Raw genomic sequence first — 14,488 nt, 5'->3', positions numbered from 1 at the left:
GAACAAGACCCACAGATGGTGTTAAATTACACTTTTCTGATGAAAACCTGCTGGAAAATTATTTTGCAACAAGTGCAACATCAGTGTGGGCCATTTGCAAGTGAGACTAACTGGAATCCCTACATCAAGATAAGTTAAGTGGGATAAATTATTCTCCTTAGTTACAAATCAGAAAATGTCTGCAGTGATGGGCATGGGGCATGCCAGAAGCTAGTTGCTATAGACTGATGCACTGGCTGCGTGGATTGTTCTAACTGGACAAGCAGTATCCAGAGAGAGGAATCTACCCTTGCTCATCTTTGGGGTGAGCTGGGGCTTTGATCCCTTAAAACCACCAAACCAGCCTTTTAACTTGCGTGTTCAATCAATTTTGCACTGGGGAGAAAGAGATAGTCCATAGAGCAGGGGCCAATGGACAGCCATCAAAACTAAGAAGAAGTCTAATGGCTAAAATTTCATTTCTAGATTAAAAAATGCATTTGTTGTCTGCCCATATGTCTATTGTCTGCCCATATGTCTCAAAATCCAACTGATTTCCTGTGGACTTTCAGTGGCAGCCAGGAGAGGAAAAGGTTTATTCAAGAATTCCCTACCTGTTCCTCAGGTAGGGAAGAATAGCAAGAAAACAAAACCAGGGCTTTTCCTCTTTGGCATTTCTCAGTAATTTTGCTGATGGTTCACCAGACCTGAGTTCATTAAAGACCAACATGTGCTTTTTAGGCACTGTTTAGCCAAGGCCTTCCATTTGTCTGTGAGGTCCCTCTGCTGCCCTGTGTAACAATCCATATTGGTTCAGTTCTTGGCATGAGGATCAATGTTGATCTGCACCATGAAAACCTTTCCTGGGCAGAGAGGAGTCCTGGCAGCAGCCATGGAAAAGGCAGAGAAGAGGGAAGAGTTTCCTTTCCTGAATGCAACAGAAAACCACATCTCCATTTGGCCTGAAGTGCCAAGCAAGAGTACAGGAGATGACTTTGGTGCTCAACCAAAGTTTTGATTTTGGTCAACAACCAGCCCATCTCCTGCCAGGAGAGAAAACCTGTATTTCACCCAGGAAGAAGTGTTTCATTCCAGTTCCACCCAATTGATCAGGTGCAGCGTGGGGTGAAACACACACTGGATACTTGAAGGCAGTTGTGACCCTCCTGCTGGTGGGGAGGAGATGGAGATGGGGTGGCCAGAGCCTGTAGGGCTGGATCCCACTGCAGAGGCGTGAAGATGAAGACAGCAGCTGGTAGCCCGTGCTGGTTTCTTTCCCAACAGGATCACTGGTGCTCCCTTGCCTCTGCCTAAACCACCGCAAATTCTCTGGCCCTGCTGCTCCCTCTGATCACTTTGGCCGTGTCTGTAGGGAGAGGGAACAGAGTCCTTTTCCTGCCCAGTGCTCCCCAGCCCAGATCAGCCACGTGGGTGCAGGAGCCACGGGGGCATCCCCAGCAGGATGCTGGCACCTGTCCCCAGGAAGGGTCTGGAAGGACCCATCAGTCTGTGCCCTGCCTCAACCAATTCCCCAACCTGAGCACACCCTTAGCTCAGTTTGTTGCCAAATTTCTACCATTGCTTCCATGAGCTTTGGAGGCTAGTGTCTATTTACAGTAGCAGTGAAGAGGCTGATGACAACAAAGAGGCTTCAATAAAAATTTTATTTTACATGGTGAAATATTGGCATGTGTAAGATGTCTAGATCCTCTTGCTGACTCTCTTCAGGGTGATGTCACCCACGGTCATTGTCTGAAAAAGAAATGGAATGTGTTAGCTTTTTATAAATTCGTAGAATTGTTGAATATCTCAAGTTGGAAGGCACGCATAAGGATCATCGCGGTATTTAGCTCCAAAGTGTACTTAGCATCTGGTCTTGCAAACCAAAACAGGATTGATCCCCAGTTTATCTCCTATAAACTGAATTTTTAAAACTTTGGATTTGTTCATGAATACCCCAAAGCAGGTAGGGCATCCCTCAGCTGGGTTCAGTTTGCCTCACCTTTCTTCTCTAGGAGTGCCAAGCCCTGGCACATACCTGTTCCTCTGGGTGGGTTGAGAACATGCCCTCATTACCCAAAACTTTGATCAGCTGGGCCTAAACTGAGGTCGTAAAAAGTACTTTCTGTACTCTATGAGAGTACATTCTGTAGTCTCTTAAATACTCTAATGAGAAACTGCCTTCAGTTTCTGGCTGTAGAGCCTGTGTGCAAGCATGTGCTCTGCTCCAGCAGCTCTCAGTGCCTCTGTAGCTTCCTACGGCCCCTGAAGCAGCTCTGTTGTTCAGCCATGGCCCTTCTACACTTACGTAGGTGATGGTGTCTCCGTTGAGCTCTGTGGTGGATTTCATCCCTTTTGCCTCTGCAACCAGTTTGTTGTTACCCTCCATCTGCACCACAACCTGGGGGAAGACAGAAGCATTCATGTTATTGCTGGGGACCACCTTGACCCCTACATTTTGTCCTTCCTTTGCTGTAGCAGGAAGAGACTGCAGAGCCATATGAACTGACACAAAGACAATCCTTTTCCACCTCAAATCTTTCAGAACTCTTCCTGACAAAAATTTTTACCAAAGCATCTCTATCCCTCTTTCCCAAATACGACATTAAAACACTGGCGCCTAGCGTTCTCCAAAGTGACTATTAAAATAGATAAAGAAATGCAAGGCTTCTTTTGCAGGAAGTGCAGTACATTAGCTAATACCTGATGTATGGTCAGTACCTTTGCTCAGAGGGAATGGCTGGAAAGGAAATTTAATGTCCCTGAGCCCCCATGGCCCTGGCAGAGGAGGGGCTGCTCACTCACCTTCATTTTCTGTCCATTCATCAGCTCTACCTCACTCTCCTCTCCGATGGTGAACTGGTTTTTGATCACTTTGGAGCCAGTGGTGATAGTAATCGTGAACTTTTTCCCATCCTGCACAATTTCTGTGACACTCTTGAGGTCCTTGCCCTTCTGGATCTGGTCCTCAGGGAGCCCTGTCCAGGAACAAGAGACATTGAGTGAACAGTGTAGCCATGTGTGGGCAGATTGCTGAACAAATCAATGTAGCAGGATTTGGGGATCTACAGTTGGGAAAATTTCTATTCCAGTGTGGAAAACCTTTCAACCTTTCAATAATGATGCTTCCCCAAGAGCCATTTGCCCCAATTCTGCTGGGGAGGAAGATTAATACTGTCATCCTGAGTTTTGGGTGGGAACTAGACACGTGTCCTGCGTCTTGCTGACCTGACTGGGAGCAGAAACATCACCTCTGTGTCTAAGAATAAATCCTGCTTTCCTTCCTTCACTGACAGGCAAGGAAAAATGGATTAAATCAAGACAGAATAAAGGAACAAAGTTTTTTTTTCATGAGATTCAGGGTTCCTCAGAACCAGCCTACAAAATCTTCTCCCAAATCCTGAAGGTGACCTGACGTATAGAGCCCTTCTGGCACATAACTGTACAGCAATAGTGCATAGCCCCCTGGATCCCTTCAGGACCACATTCCCTGTCACAGACACAAGTGGAAGTCTATCACAACCATTCATCATTTAGCATTTAAACAACACCAACTATTCTGATGAATGGTGGGATGTGAGGCTTTGCAGCATCGCGGCACAGTGGCTGAGCAATGTCCTGCTTGCCCTCAAATTTCACAGCCTGATGGAGCAGATCTGCAGTGCCCCTAAGGCACCAAGGTCCTGCTGCCTTATCACATGTGTGCAGCACTCAGGCACACTGGCCAGTGTCTCAGAACTTGCCAGGACTGACTCCCTGCAAGCCACAAAACTTCATCCATCATTTCTTGATCCCCAGCCCCAGCCAGAGAGATGCTTTCTCTCTGTTTTGAGATCACATCTCCACACAAATACATTTAAAATCCCAGGAATTACAAGGTGACAGACAGAAACATGAAATCTCAGAGATGTCTCAATCTACATCAGCAGCACATCAGCACAGTTGGCTCCCAAAATTCAGTGGGATCTGCAGAGACAAAGCAGCACAGAGCACATGCAGGCACTTACCAATGGCTCTCATAAAGGGCTCAAAGTTTTCCTGGGACTGGAGCTCATATTTTCCAGTGAAGCTCATGGTGGAAAGGTTCTCTGTGCTCCTAACAAGAGAAGGTGCCTTGCTGGTTAGCAGAGCTTGGTTTTATATCATCCTTCTGCCTTAAAAGTTGGCCAGAGATAAGATGATGTAATTGGTTTATGGGCGTGTTATGGGCAAACATTAACGTAAAACTGGGCAATGGTCAGTGATAAATTGCTCCACATTTTACTGACTGCACTTTACAATGTGGGGGCAGGGAAAATCCCATAAAATACGTTTATGGAGGTCACAATGTGGCATCCATAAACAAATTATGAAAAACCCCAATAATTGTGCAAAGAGACTCATTATCAGAGGAACGAGCCAAATCACCTAATGATTTTCCGGTCTGGAAGCGCGTCTCTGGAGGGGGAGAATGTGGTGACTGTGTGTCCCCTGGGGCTGACACCGGGGGGTTTCTGCTCACAGGGGTGTGTATGGTGGGTCTCTAGCTCTGGCAGAACAGTGGCTGCACACTGGCAGGGACTGACTCGCTCACAGACCTGTGCTGGTGGGGTTTGGCAGCAGCAGCACAAACCCATCGCTCTCCTCTAAGAAAAATAGTCCAGATCAACTCCTGGCCTTGCACTGGCCCTCCTGAAGACTGCCGTTTGAATCAGGCTCCACCTCTATGGTCCTGTGGGGATAGAGAGCTGGTGCCATTAGTGACCTACCAAACCGTGTCCATCTCCTTTCCCCACAGGAGCCACAGTCACTTGTGTACTGAAGAAGCACTCCAGCCCTTGGAGCTGCAATTCTCCCAAGTGCCACATCAGCAGAAGGGCCAGGGGCAGCCTCCCTCCAAAGCAGGACTCCAAGCTGGGCTTCTCTTCCAGTCCTGTCTCTTTGGCTGAGAGTCCCAGAATTTCCAGCTTCTGGGCCATCATCTGAGCATCCATCCTCTAGGTCTGGACTCCCAGGCTTGGCTTCTTGCCTCAGTGAATTCCTTCTCCCTCCCAAAGTCAGCTGTCATCTTTATCCTTTGTTCTTAAGTGAAATCATGTATCAGAATGAAAAAGACCTATCTCCTTGCAATTTGGAGATGCTGTCAGATCCTCTGCTGCCATCTGTGTGCCTGCTGCTGCCACAGCCCTGCTCTCTGCGCTGCAGTAGTGAGCCTCAGTTTCTGGTTAATCAGTACAGGCAGTGTCTGCCAGAGGAGGAAAAAGGCAAAACCTTGGTTGGTGGGACAGGCAGTGGATGAAGTTGGCTGGGAGCAGGGAAACTTTGTAGGGACAAAGTTTTGTCCCTCCTGTGGGACATGGATGGAGGCAGGCAGGTTCAGAGAGCATTCATGGAGGGGTGGCTTGACCCAGCAATTTCTCCATACAGCTTTTTGGCTTTTTTCCATGTTATCCCCTCAGGAATGACGTTGTGTTAGGACCTGCATTTCCTTTTTATGCCTGCCTCAGGTGAATAGCCTGGTGTCACGTGGGGCTGCGCTGACATGTCCCTTTTCAGTGTCCTCTCCATGGGGACAGTGGTGACTGACCTCTTTTGCTGTGTCCTGGCAGCAGCCTGAGCTGGAAGACCCCTGCCTCCTGTCAGCCAATGTTCTTTGGCCATGGGCCATCTGGAAGCATGTGTGTGCCTCCCACATTTTCATGGCCTGGCTCTCTGGCTGTTGCTCTAGGCAATTCAGGTCCCCTCTCTTTGCATGAGGGGTTGGGAGATTAGGAAAAAACTGCAGAGTTCCCAGGCCCACGGTGTCCATGGAGACTAAGTCCTAAGGGCTGGATGTCACTCATCAAATGTTAAAGGGGGAATATAATTGTCCTGGACTCTCTTGGTGACTGGAGCAGAAATTTTTCCATTCAAAGAAATGGACAACTCATGATGGAATTCATCCCATTTGAAACCCAAGTTGTTTTATGTAGGTATTCTCTACTCCTCTGCTTACTGTGAATAGCTATAACATATCTGTGGTCCTGATTTGCTATTGTTTAAGTAGGGGCTATGAATCACTGTTAGAAAATTTGGAAATCCAACCAACTGGTTTTTGATCAATGAACAAAAATAAAACCTTTTTTGTTTTCTGTTGTGCTCAATACTTTTTTATTTGCCTTAGCAAAGAAATGCCGTTTCTATTAATGAAAGGAGAAATGCTTATTGAATGAAATTTGGCTAAGGTAATTATTATCTAGCCAGGCCTGCTGAGCAAATGGCAGGTGAGATAAACTTAATCTCAATAGCAAAGTTCAGAATACTTGTAAATGGCCCCAACAGAATATGGCATCTTTGAAAATATGATATAATTTTAACTTTCCAAAGCCAAGAAAATGCACCTTATTTGCATTAACATGAGGCCATGTCAATTGATAATTTGATTAGAGTAAATCCATACCCTAGAACCTGAATCCAGTTTGTATAAAGAGAAAAGGCATGGATCATTCTCAAAAATTACTGAGGAAGCAACATCTTGCTGCCCAGCACGTACTTCTGTCTTTAAGCTGCTTCAAAAATAAAGCAGAGACTCTTAGAAGCTTTTCAGGGGAAAGAAAAAAAAACAAAACAAAACAAAACCAAACAAACAAACAAAAAAAAAGAAAAAAAAACCCCACAAAAACAAAAACCCAAAACTGAAGTGTCTTATTTTTGCTTTTTGCACCTGAATCAGAGATAGGAACATGTAGAACTTCTCAGGCAAGAATATCATCTGTGGATCAGCCCTGGTTTTGGACAAATTTTAAACCCCACCTTCTCTGTCTCCCTGGGCACTCATCCCAGATCTCCATGACCCAGCTCTTTAAGTTCAACCCAAACCTCCCAAACTGCAATTTGTGGCTGGTGCCTCATGTTATAACATCTTCCATAATCAAGAAGAGTTTGGCTCTGTCTCCTCTGTAGCTGCCTGTGGAGCAGTTGCATCCCCTTTTATGACATCCCCTCAACCCTTCCCTGGGATTCCCCAGCTCAGCTCTCACTTTCACTCAGTGTCTGGGAAGCCACCCTCCTACCTGCACTTCTTCTTGATGAGTTGGACATTATGTCCAGATTTTGAGGTTTAAGGCTTTTACAGAAATAAATATCTCTCTGGCTCCTCCGGTTCAAACTGAAACTCTTAATTAAAGTTCTGAACTACAAAAATGACTTTACAGCCAAAGCAGTGTATGGGGAGAGGCACTTTCCTGTAGCCCAGGGGAGGGTCCCTGGCAGCCTTGTGAAGTTCTGGGAATGTCTGCATGCATCTGTCCTCTATCACCTCACTTGCTTCTCTTATCTATCCCACCAGGGACTCCTCAGACTTCAGTGAGCCCAGCACCTCAGTGCTTTGGGAAGCCGGGGCTGGTTCTACACTAGGATTTTCTTGGCCCAAATGTGAAAGGCTACAAGCCAGGACCTTTGATGATTCAGTCCTGGAGTTTTCTAGTGCAGGTCCAGTTGAACATCCCAAAAACCCTAGCCATTTTTAAAAAGTTTGGTCACAAGCTTGCCAGTCACAGATCTCCAGGTGGGCTCCCTTCTGTCTCAACCTATAGTACTGTTGGGTAATTTTATTTCTGCTGCCTTTTACCCTGGAAACTTGGTCTGCTGCCAGGTTTTCATATCTCTGGTATGATTATTTTGAACTTTGAGGAACAAAGATTTCTTCATCAGGCCACATGGCTGCACTGCTTTGAAATGTTGGATGGGATGGAGAAGATGCTGCTGCTGCCCTGAGCTCTCCATCCCTCTTGGTTTTCTTTGTGCTGTGTTACCAAGAGAGCACTGAGATTAAATACAGCACCTTTCCCAGATTTTTCTCTTTTTAAAATGGCCTTGGCAGTCTGCTGAGGTTCCTGCCTCCAAGCTGTAACTTCCAAGCTGCAGATGTGCAAGCGCCATTTCATATAGGTTTAGATTAGATATGTCATTATCAGAGCCCTGATTAGAATGCCAATAGCAGTAGCTTGTGCAGAGAGCTGATGCTTGATAAAGTTTTCCATTGATTCTGATATTCAGAGAAGGGCAGCCCCCAGCCCTTGTCATCTTATTGCAAAGGTACCAAAGGGAGCAAAGGGTTCATATTGCTTCCTCAAGGTCAAGGCAGCTCTATCACTGATAGCACAAGAGTCTTAGCTCTGCTTATCAATGATGACCTGGAGAGCAGAGCTTATGGAAGAGTTGGACTTTGCTGCTGGGATCTTGCATTAGAGTAGGAATAAAGCTGCTGGCTCTGCCACCCACTTCCCATTCTCTTGCCTCCAACATCTGTGGTGTGGCCTCTCTTCAGGCACAGGCACCTCTCTGTTTATGCCCTCAGAGGGCATAAAGGCATATTGTCCTTTCAGTTTGGCCTCTGACAAGATGACGCTGCCCTCCATCCCACAGCCAAGTTCGTGGAATCAGAGTAAAGGACTGAAAATGGTGCTCATTTCTTTTGGAACTAGTTTGTGCCAGGGCAACGAAAAAAATGTTGGGAAAGAAACAGAGCCATTAGCAGTCAATGTTCTTGCATGAGGAAGGTCTGCAAGAGACCCCCAAAGCAGAGCCAGTGAAGATTGAACCAATGGCACATCTGACCCCACCACACATATGCAGTGCAGATGTCTCCCTCTGATCCAGGCATATAAAGAGCCCCTGAGACAGAGTGGGGAAAAGGAAACCTTCATCTGAGCAAGTGGAAGAGATCTGCGTGTTGGCATGGAAAGGGCAGCAACCTCCAAGTGCCCACAGGTGAAATCCTGGAGGGACACCTGGCTGTCACTGTGGGCCAGTACTCATCTGTCCAGCTGTGCTCTTCTTCATCCTGATTTATCAGGCACAGTGGCTCACTCAGCACTCCTCACAGAGAGTTGCAGCTGATTGGTCAAGGAGAGCATCTCGGAGCCAGACAAGCATGTTCCTCGTCTCTCCCTGAGACAAATATATAACCACAATCTCTATATAAAATGAAGCAAAGTCCAAGCAATAACCCCCAAGAACTTTCCTAGCACACAGTGTTCCTTGGCTGGGGAAAGCAATGAGCCAAGAATGAGGCACCAGCCAGAGGGTCAGTGCTGAGGCAGGACACACCTGCCAGTAGGGCAGAGAATTGCATGGAGCCTGACAGCAACTGAATTTTCACCAGGTTCAGGACCACAGAGGTGCTCCATGGAGAAAAACCATGGTGCCAGCAAGACCAGAGCTGTGGACAAAGCCCAGGATTGCCACTGTCCATGTTCCACTTGGTCCTGTTGTGTTTTTATAGTCAAAGTGCCTCCCTGAGCACAGGCATCCCCATTTTGCACATTATGGAGCCTGACTTTCCCAAAGTCACAAGGAGAAGCTGATAAAGCATATATTCCTTGTCCAGTCACTAATTGGGGATTGTAGAGCCCATATGCTATGGGATTACAGATTTTGATAAAAAATGTGTCTCAGGGGTGTAATGTAAACTTCAGCAAAGTAGAACCAGATTGCACAAACTTCTCCAGGTAACAGTTTCTCCAGTATCCCACTAGGGATGTCAGGACTGCACAACTCCTTGAGCTCCCTTTCTTCTCTGCCTTTATGAGTGGGTCCTGCGCTTTGGCCTACAAGAGCCAAAAAGCAACAGAAATGTCTTTGACCTGGTTGTGAAACACCTTGCTCTAAGGAAAGAGCATTGCACCCAGATGTGGGGAAAGGGCCAATGTGCTGGCAGCTCCTTACCCTGCAAAATCACCAGACGTGGAAAAGCCTGTATAAGCACATTTGCAGGTGTGAGGAGGTGATCGATGTGGAAGTTCTGCCTCATGTCAGCTGAGATACTGGCAATTTAGATCAGATTTAGAAAGTGGGGGAAAGAGCCACCTTTGCCGTAACAAAGATGCAGCTTTGTACAGTTAAATTTATTTACAGTCATACATTTCTGTCTTATATCTCCTTGACATGAGGCTCAAAAAAATAATTCTGGGTGCATGTTTGTCTGTGAGGCTGCAGACATTCTGCAGACCTCCTTAGCTCCCTTCCTGGTGTAGATTCTGAGCCTGACTAAGGTGTGGATCAACCTCTAAAAAGGCAGAACTGAAATACTTTGATTTCTGGCCAGAGCCTTTACCTGGAATCTACCTGTTTTCTCTGTGAATATTCACACTTCTGTACATGAGGGGGCAGGGGACACAGCTTCAACAGTCCTGCAGTGATAAGCTCATATAATTATTTTTCTCAGCCACGGGGAGGTACTCTGTACAGAGTAGTAAACGGCATTGCAAAATGCCAAATATCCTGGTCAATGCCTTTCTAGGCATGCCCGGTGTTGTCTGGGTCACTTACATGTCTGAAAGCTTTTGTTTGTGTGTAGTTTCGAGACCCCAGACAGCTTGTGGACAGAGACAGGGCTGGGAGATATGGGGACATTTTTGTGCTGCTCAGGGTTATGTGATGCTTTTTGAATCTCTTTGGATGAGAGTTGAGGTCCTTTCTGTGTGCCCCTTTCTGAGTGTCTCACTGGGGACAGGAGAGATCTTGCTGAAAAGAAGGCGATAAAATGCCAGGATAGGATTCTTTGGGGAGGAGATGGGTGAACATGAAGGACCTCCTTCCCACCAATATGTTTCTGCATCAACTTTGTACCCGACCTTCCTGCCACGAATCACCGCCTGTGCTTTATTTTCTTCAGCTCCAAAACTATGGAGAGATGTTTCCCGGCTCTTGTTGGGATAGCTGGATGGAGGGTGGAGGGACCTGTGGGAAGGTGGAAAAGGCTGAATAGGATCAGGGAAAGGGGTGTGCATCGCCTCCAGGATGCCTGGACACAAGGCACTGCCGCCATCTAGTGTCCTGGGATTCCCCGGTGGCTCCGGCAGAGCCGCGGGTCCACAGCACTCGTGGGGATGCTCTGCTGGGGACGCCGACCCAACCTGCCTCTTGTGCTTGGGACATGCAGAGGGGCCCACTTTGCTGGTGAGGATCAAAAAGCTGCTCAGCAAAAACGAAGCTGAGAGTTTTGCTGTGCTTGTCTTTGAGTGTTGCAATGCTTGAGGCTGAGACATGAAATTTTAGGAGGATTTGCACAGGAAAAAAAAATTGAATTTTTGCTGTTATACATGTCTTTCTGCTTCCTCAGTCCTCACCACGCTTTGGGATGCCTTTGGAAGGTGGAGAGACAGAGGAAATTCCACCTGGAAGGATGAAAAATTATGCATTTTAAAAAAAACTGGTAAAGACTGATAGCGCCTTAGCTGGGCTTTACAAATACGGGTCCAGAGACCACAAACTCCTCAGAAACGGGGAAAGTGGAATTGCAAATCCCAGCAGGAATATGAAGGCATTAAGTAAGACCAGGTTAATTAGAGGCTATTACACTTTGTAGCTCTTCATCTGTTGCTGCAGTGGATGAGCCCTGACAGGCAGCACGGGCACAGTCCTCCCCTTCTTTTCTTAAAAATTCAAAATAATACTAAAGAATCATAGAATGAATCATGGAATGGTTTGGGTTGGAAAGGACCTGAAAGATCGACTGGTTCTCATTCCCCTGCCATGGCAGGGACACCTTTCACTAGACCAGGTTGTTCAGAGCTCAAACTGAAATGCCACTCTAAACTTAAGTGCATGGAAATCATAGGGCTGAGCATGGGAAAATCTCTCCAAGTAAATGGCACTGTCATCCTGTTTTGTGTCCCAGGCTGTGTTCTGTGCTCACATGTGACTGCCACATCAGCAGTCCTTGCACCCCAGCATTAACCACTGACCTTGTTAATGAGGGTTATCACTGCTGATAGAGGCAGGGCAGAGCTGTGGCAACAGCCTCTTTGCAGATGCAGAGCAGCAGATATCCTGGTGTAATTAATTTTTTTTTTGTGCAGGGCTCCTGCATCCCAGAGGGATATAATGCTGAAGGAATCATCAATCTCATTGTAAGCTCTTCACCAGGAAAAAAACCAGATGCATTAATGAAATAATTTCACACAGCTAAAACACATATTAAAAGAATTAGACATATGATCAGTGAATTCCCAGAGGCATAAGGTCCCATGCTGGTGGGAATAGGTGAGGTCTCATTGAAGTGTGCTGGGCGACCCTTGCAGAGATGTACACTGGTGATATTAAATACTTGCATCGGTAATAAAAACTATCAGCTTGTGCAGTTCTTCTTATGGATTTGATCCTGTCCTTGTTCTAGCCTGAATCTGAGCTGAGTTCTAAGTGTGCTCTGCCTCTGCATGGGCAAGGAAGGAAAATCCTGAATTCACCTTAGCACACCATCATGGGAAAGGGAAGAGGTAAGAATAGAGGAGGCAAATCACATATCCTGCAGCTTTTGTTAGTTCCTTTATTTATAATATTTCCCTGTTTTGTCCAAAGATACTATTTGCAGTTTTCTGTGTCAGCTACCACTGGAGGATGTTGAGGAGCTGAGACTCTGTTTTGGAGAGAGTCACTCCCCTCAGCTTCCAAGTAAACCTGGGAGCTTCCAGTGACTCCAGGGATGGTGATGGGCAGGTTTTACCATCAATTTAACCCTGACCAATCCCTGACTAACAAGGTCCAGCCTTGCTGTTTATCCAGAACCTTCTGAAAAGTCCTTGATCCACATCTGGAATGGGGACAGACCTCCATTACAGGGTGAGCACCTCACTGCATGCCAGTGGGACAAGAGGATCTGGTGACTACAGGTACAGGGAGGACTCTGGGGCCACAGCAGGTTTGGGTGGCTCAGGCTTTATCTTTGCAATGTCATGAGGAATACTGTGCACAGAGATGCTGGGGAGATGCAGGCTGGTTGGTAATACAATTTATATAATTTCAGATAAGTAGATCCCTTCCTAGCTGATTTCCTAGATGTGTGTTCTATTCTGGCCCACTGCTTGAGCTCAGATATATTATTAAAAAGCTTCTGTTAGCTTCTTGCTCTGCTGCAGCTGCCCTGTTCAACCTTGAGCAACACTATCACAAGCAGCTCTGTCCAGAGCCTGAAATTTACCTACTGCCTCTACCTGAAGAGCCTGCAGAAAGAAAGAGTCTTTGTGGTGTTGGGTGCAGAAAATTTGTTCTCCAAATGCCTAGGGCAATGACCGGACCACTCTCTACCAGAGATTTTTCTCATTGCATCAGTTAGAACCGTAAGAATAAAGAGACAGGCAATGCATTTAGGGTCAGACTCCAGTGCTTTGGCAGGTGGTGTGTCGCTTGCAGATGTGGGCTCCGTGGCTCACAGCAGGCTGCTATCAGTCGTCCTTTGTACCTCTGCTCCTGCCTGCCTGGGCTAAAGTCCTTCTGCTTCCTCCAGCACTGAGCTGTGTCCTGGGTTTGTACAGCCACCGGCCCTGCGCTGACCTTGCCCTTCAAAAAACTCTGATTATGTTAAAAAAAAAGAAAAAAAACCAAAACCAAACAAACAAACAAAAAAAACCCCAAAACAAACAGCAAAGAGATGCCAGCCCTTCCCTGCCAAGAACTGGATTTTTTTTTGCACAACCCCTCCGATGTCTCCTCTTTCCCGTGCCTCACTTTCCCCATTAATGTGACAGGGCTGCTGAGAAGCTGAGCAGAGCTGAAGACTGACTGCGCTTGCAGGGGACTTCTGGGGGCTCCTGACCCAAACCCTTCTTTAAGCAGCTTCAATCTCAAATTTCAATCCAAACTCACGGTTTTTAGTCAGGTGTCCCCAGGTTTCCCCAGTCGAAACTGGAGTGCCCCCAGCGTTATACAAGAGACCATAAGGTCTCCATGCCCTGTGCCTGATCACTCTCAGGTTAAAAGCTCTCTCCTAATATTTAACCAGATTTTCCCCTGGCTGCAGCTGGCACCTGCTGCCCCTTGTCCTGACTCCTGGCACAGGTAGAAGCAGCAGAGCTCCGTCTCTCCCACGCATTCCCATTCCCAGGCTTGCTGCCGGCTACTCTTCGGCGCCGTGGCACCGGGAACACCGGCGGCCGGCAGCGGGGACACGTTTTCCGTGAGCACAAGTGCAAAGGTTGGCGGGGCTGGAAGCGGCGGCGGCGCGTTTGGCGGCTTCCCGGCGGTGGGAGCCGCGCTGAGGGGCGGCGGCCCGAGGTGGGCACAGCCGAGGGCTCCCGGGGCGCGGGGAGACGAGGCCTCTCCCAGCCGCTCCGTGCGATTCGCGCCAATCCGCGGGATTTAGCTCAGCTCTTCCTACACCGCATCGAATCCTGGCCTTAGTTTAACCCTTTTGGACAAAATCAGCCTGCTCTAAAAGCAGAGTGGTGTGGTTTTTTTTTTTTTTTTAATTTAAAGCTCCAGCCTTTGCAAGCAGCCCACTAAGGGACGGGACGTGCTTCTGCAGCGACTTCTGTGCCGTCAGGGCTTTTCCTCAGGCGGGAAGTGTCTCCCTGGGCAGGGTGGAGGGAAAGCGGGACAAGGCGGCTCCAAGCTTGGCACAAATCCCAGGCAGCGCTGACCGGCTTCCTGTGGGAGGAGGTGGCTTGTGCCCTGGGGCGTTCTGTTTTGGAGGGAGTTGTTTCGGGAGGAGAGCCTGTTCCTGGTGTGGGGGTGCTCTGTGTTGCTGGCAGTGACTGTGGTGCCTCCCCAG

General features: G+C 47.5%; 1 protein-coding gene across 1 annotated transcript; it reads right to left on the bottom strand.

Annotated features, from left to right (window-relative positions):
- Window positions 1-1,624: 1,624 nt before the first annotated feature.
- On the bottom strand, window positions 1,625-4,128 carry LOC136360226 (fatty acid-binding protein, liver-like). Its single transcript, XM_066317295.1, has 4 exons — window positions 3,987-4,128; window positions 2,785-2,957; window positions 2,288-2,380; window positions 1,625-1,731 (listed from the first exon to the last, which is right to left on the bottom strand). The coding sequence occupies exons 1-4, from the start codon at window positions 4,051-4,053 to the stop codon at window positions 1,681-1,683; spliced, it is 384 nt and encodes a 127-aa protein (XP_066173392.1). The 5' UTR covers window positions 4,054-4,128; the 3' UTR covers window positions 1,625-1,680.
- Between the last annotated feature and the right edge of the window lie 10,360 nt (window positions 4,129-14,488).

This window comes from Sylvia atricapilla, chromosome 4, assembly GCF_009819655.1.
Source record: "Sylvia atricapilla isolate bSylAtr1 chromosome 4, bSylAtr1.pri, whole genome shotgun sequence".
Classification (NCBI taxonomy): Eukaryota; Metazoa; Chordata; class Aves; order Passeriformes; family Sylviidae; genus Sylvia; species Sylvia atricapilla.
Note: the sequence above shows the minus strand (reverse complement) of the source record. Positions and strands in the feature narration are given on the sequence as shown.

Bases quoted from the DNA above. Each gene is read 5' to 3' on its own strand.
- LOC136360226 (XM_066317295.1), bottom strand. From the start codon at position 4,053: ATGAGCTTCACTGGAAAATATGAGCTCCAGTCCCAGGAAAACTTTGAG. The intron at 2,958-3,986 runs GTAAGTGCCTGC...GTTCCTGGACAG, and splicing joins GCCCTTTATGAGAGCCATTG to GGCTCCCTGAGGACCAGATC. The intron at 1,732-2,287 runs GTAAGTGTAGAA...TTTCTTTTTCAG, and splicing joins ACGGAGACACCATCACCTAC to ACAATGACCGTGGGTGACAT.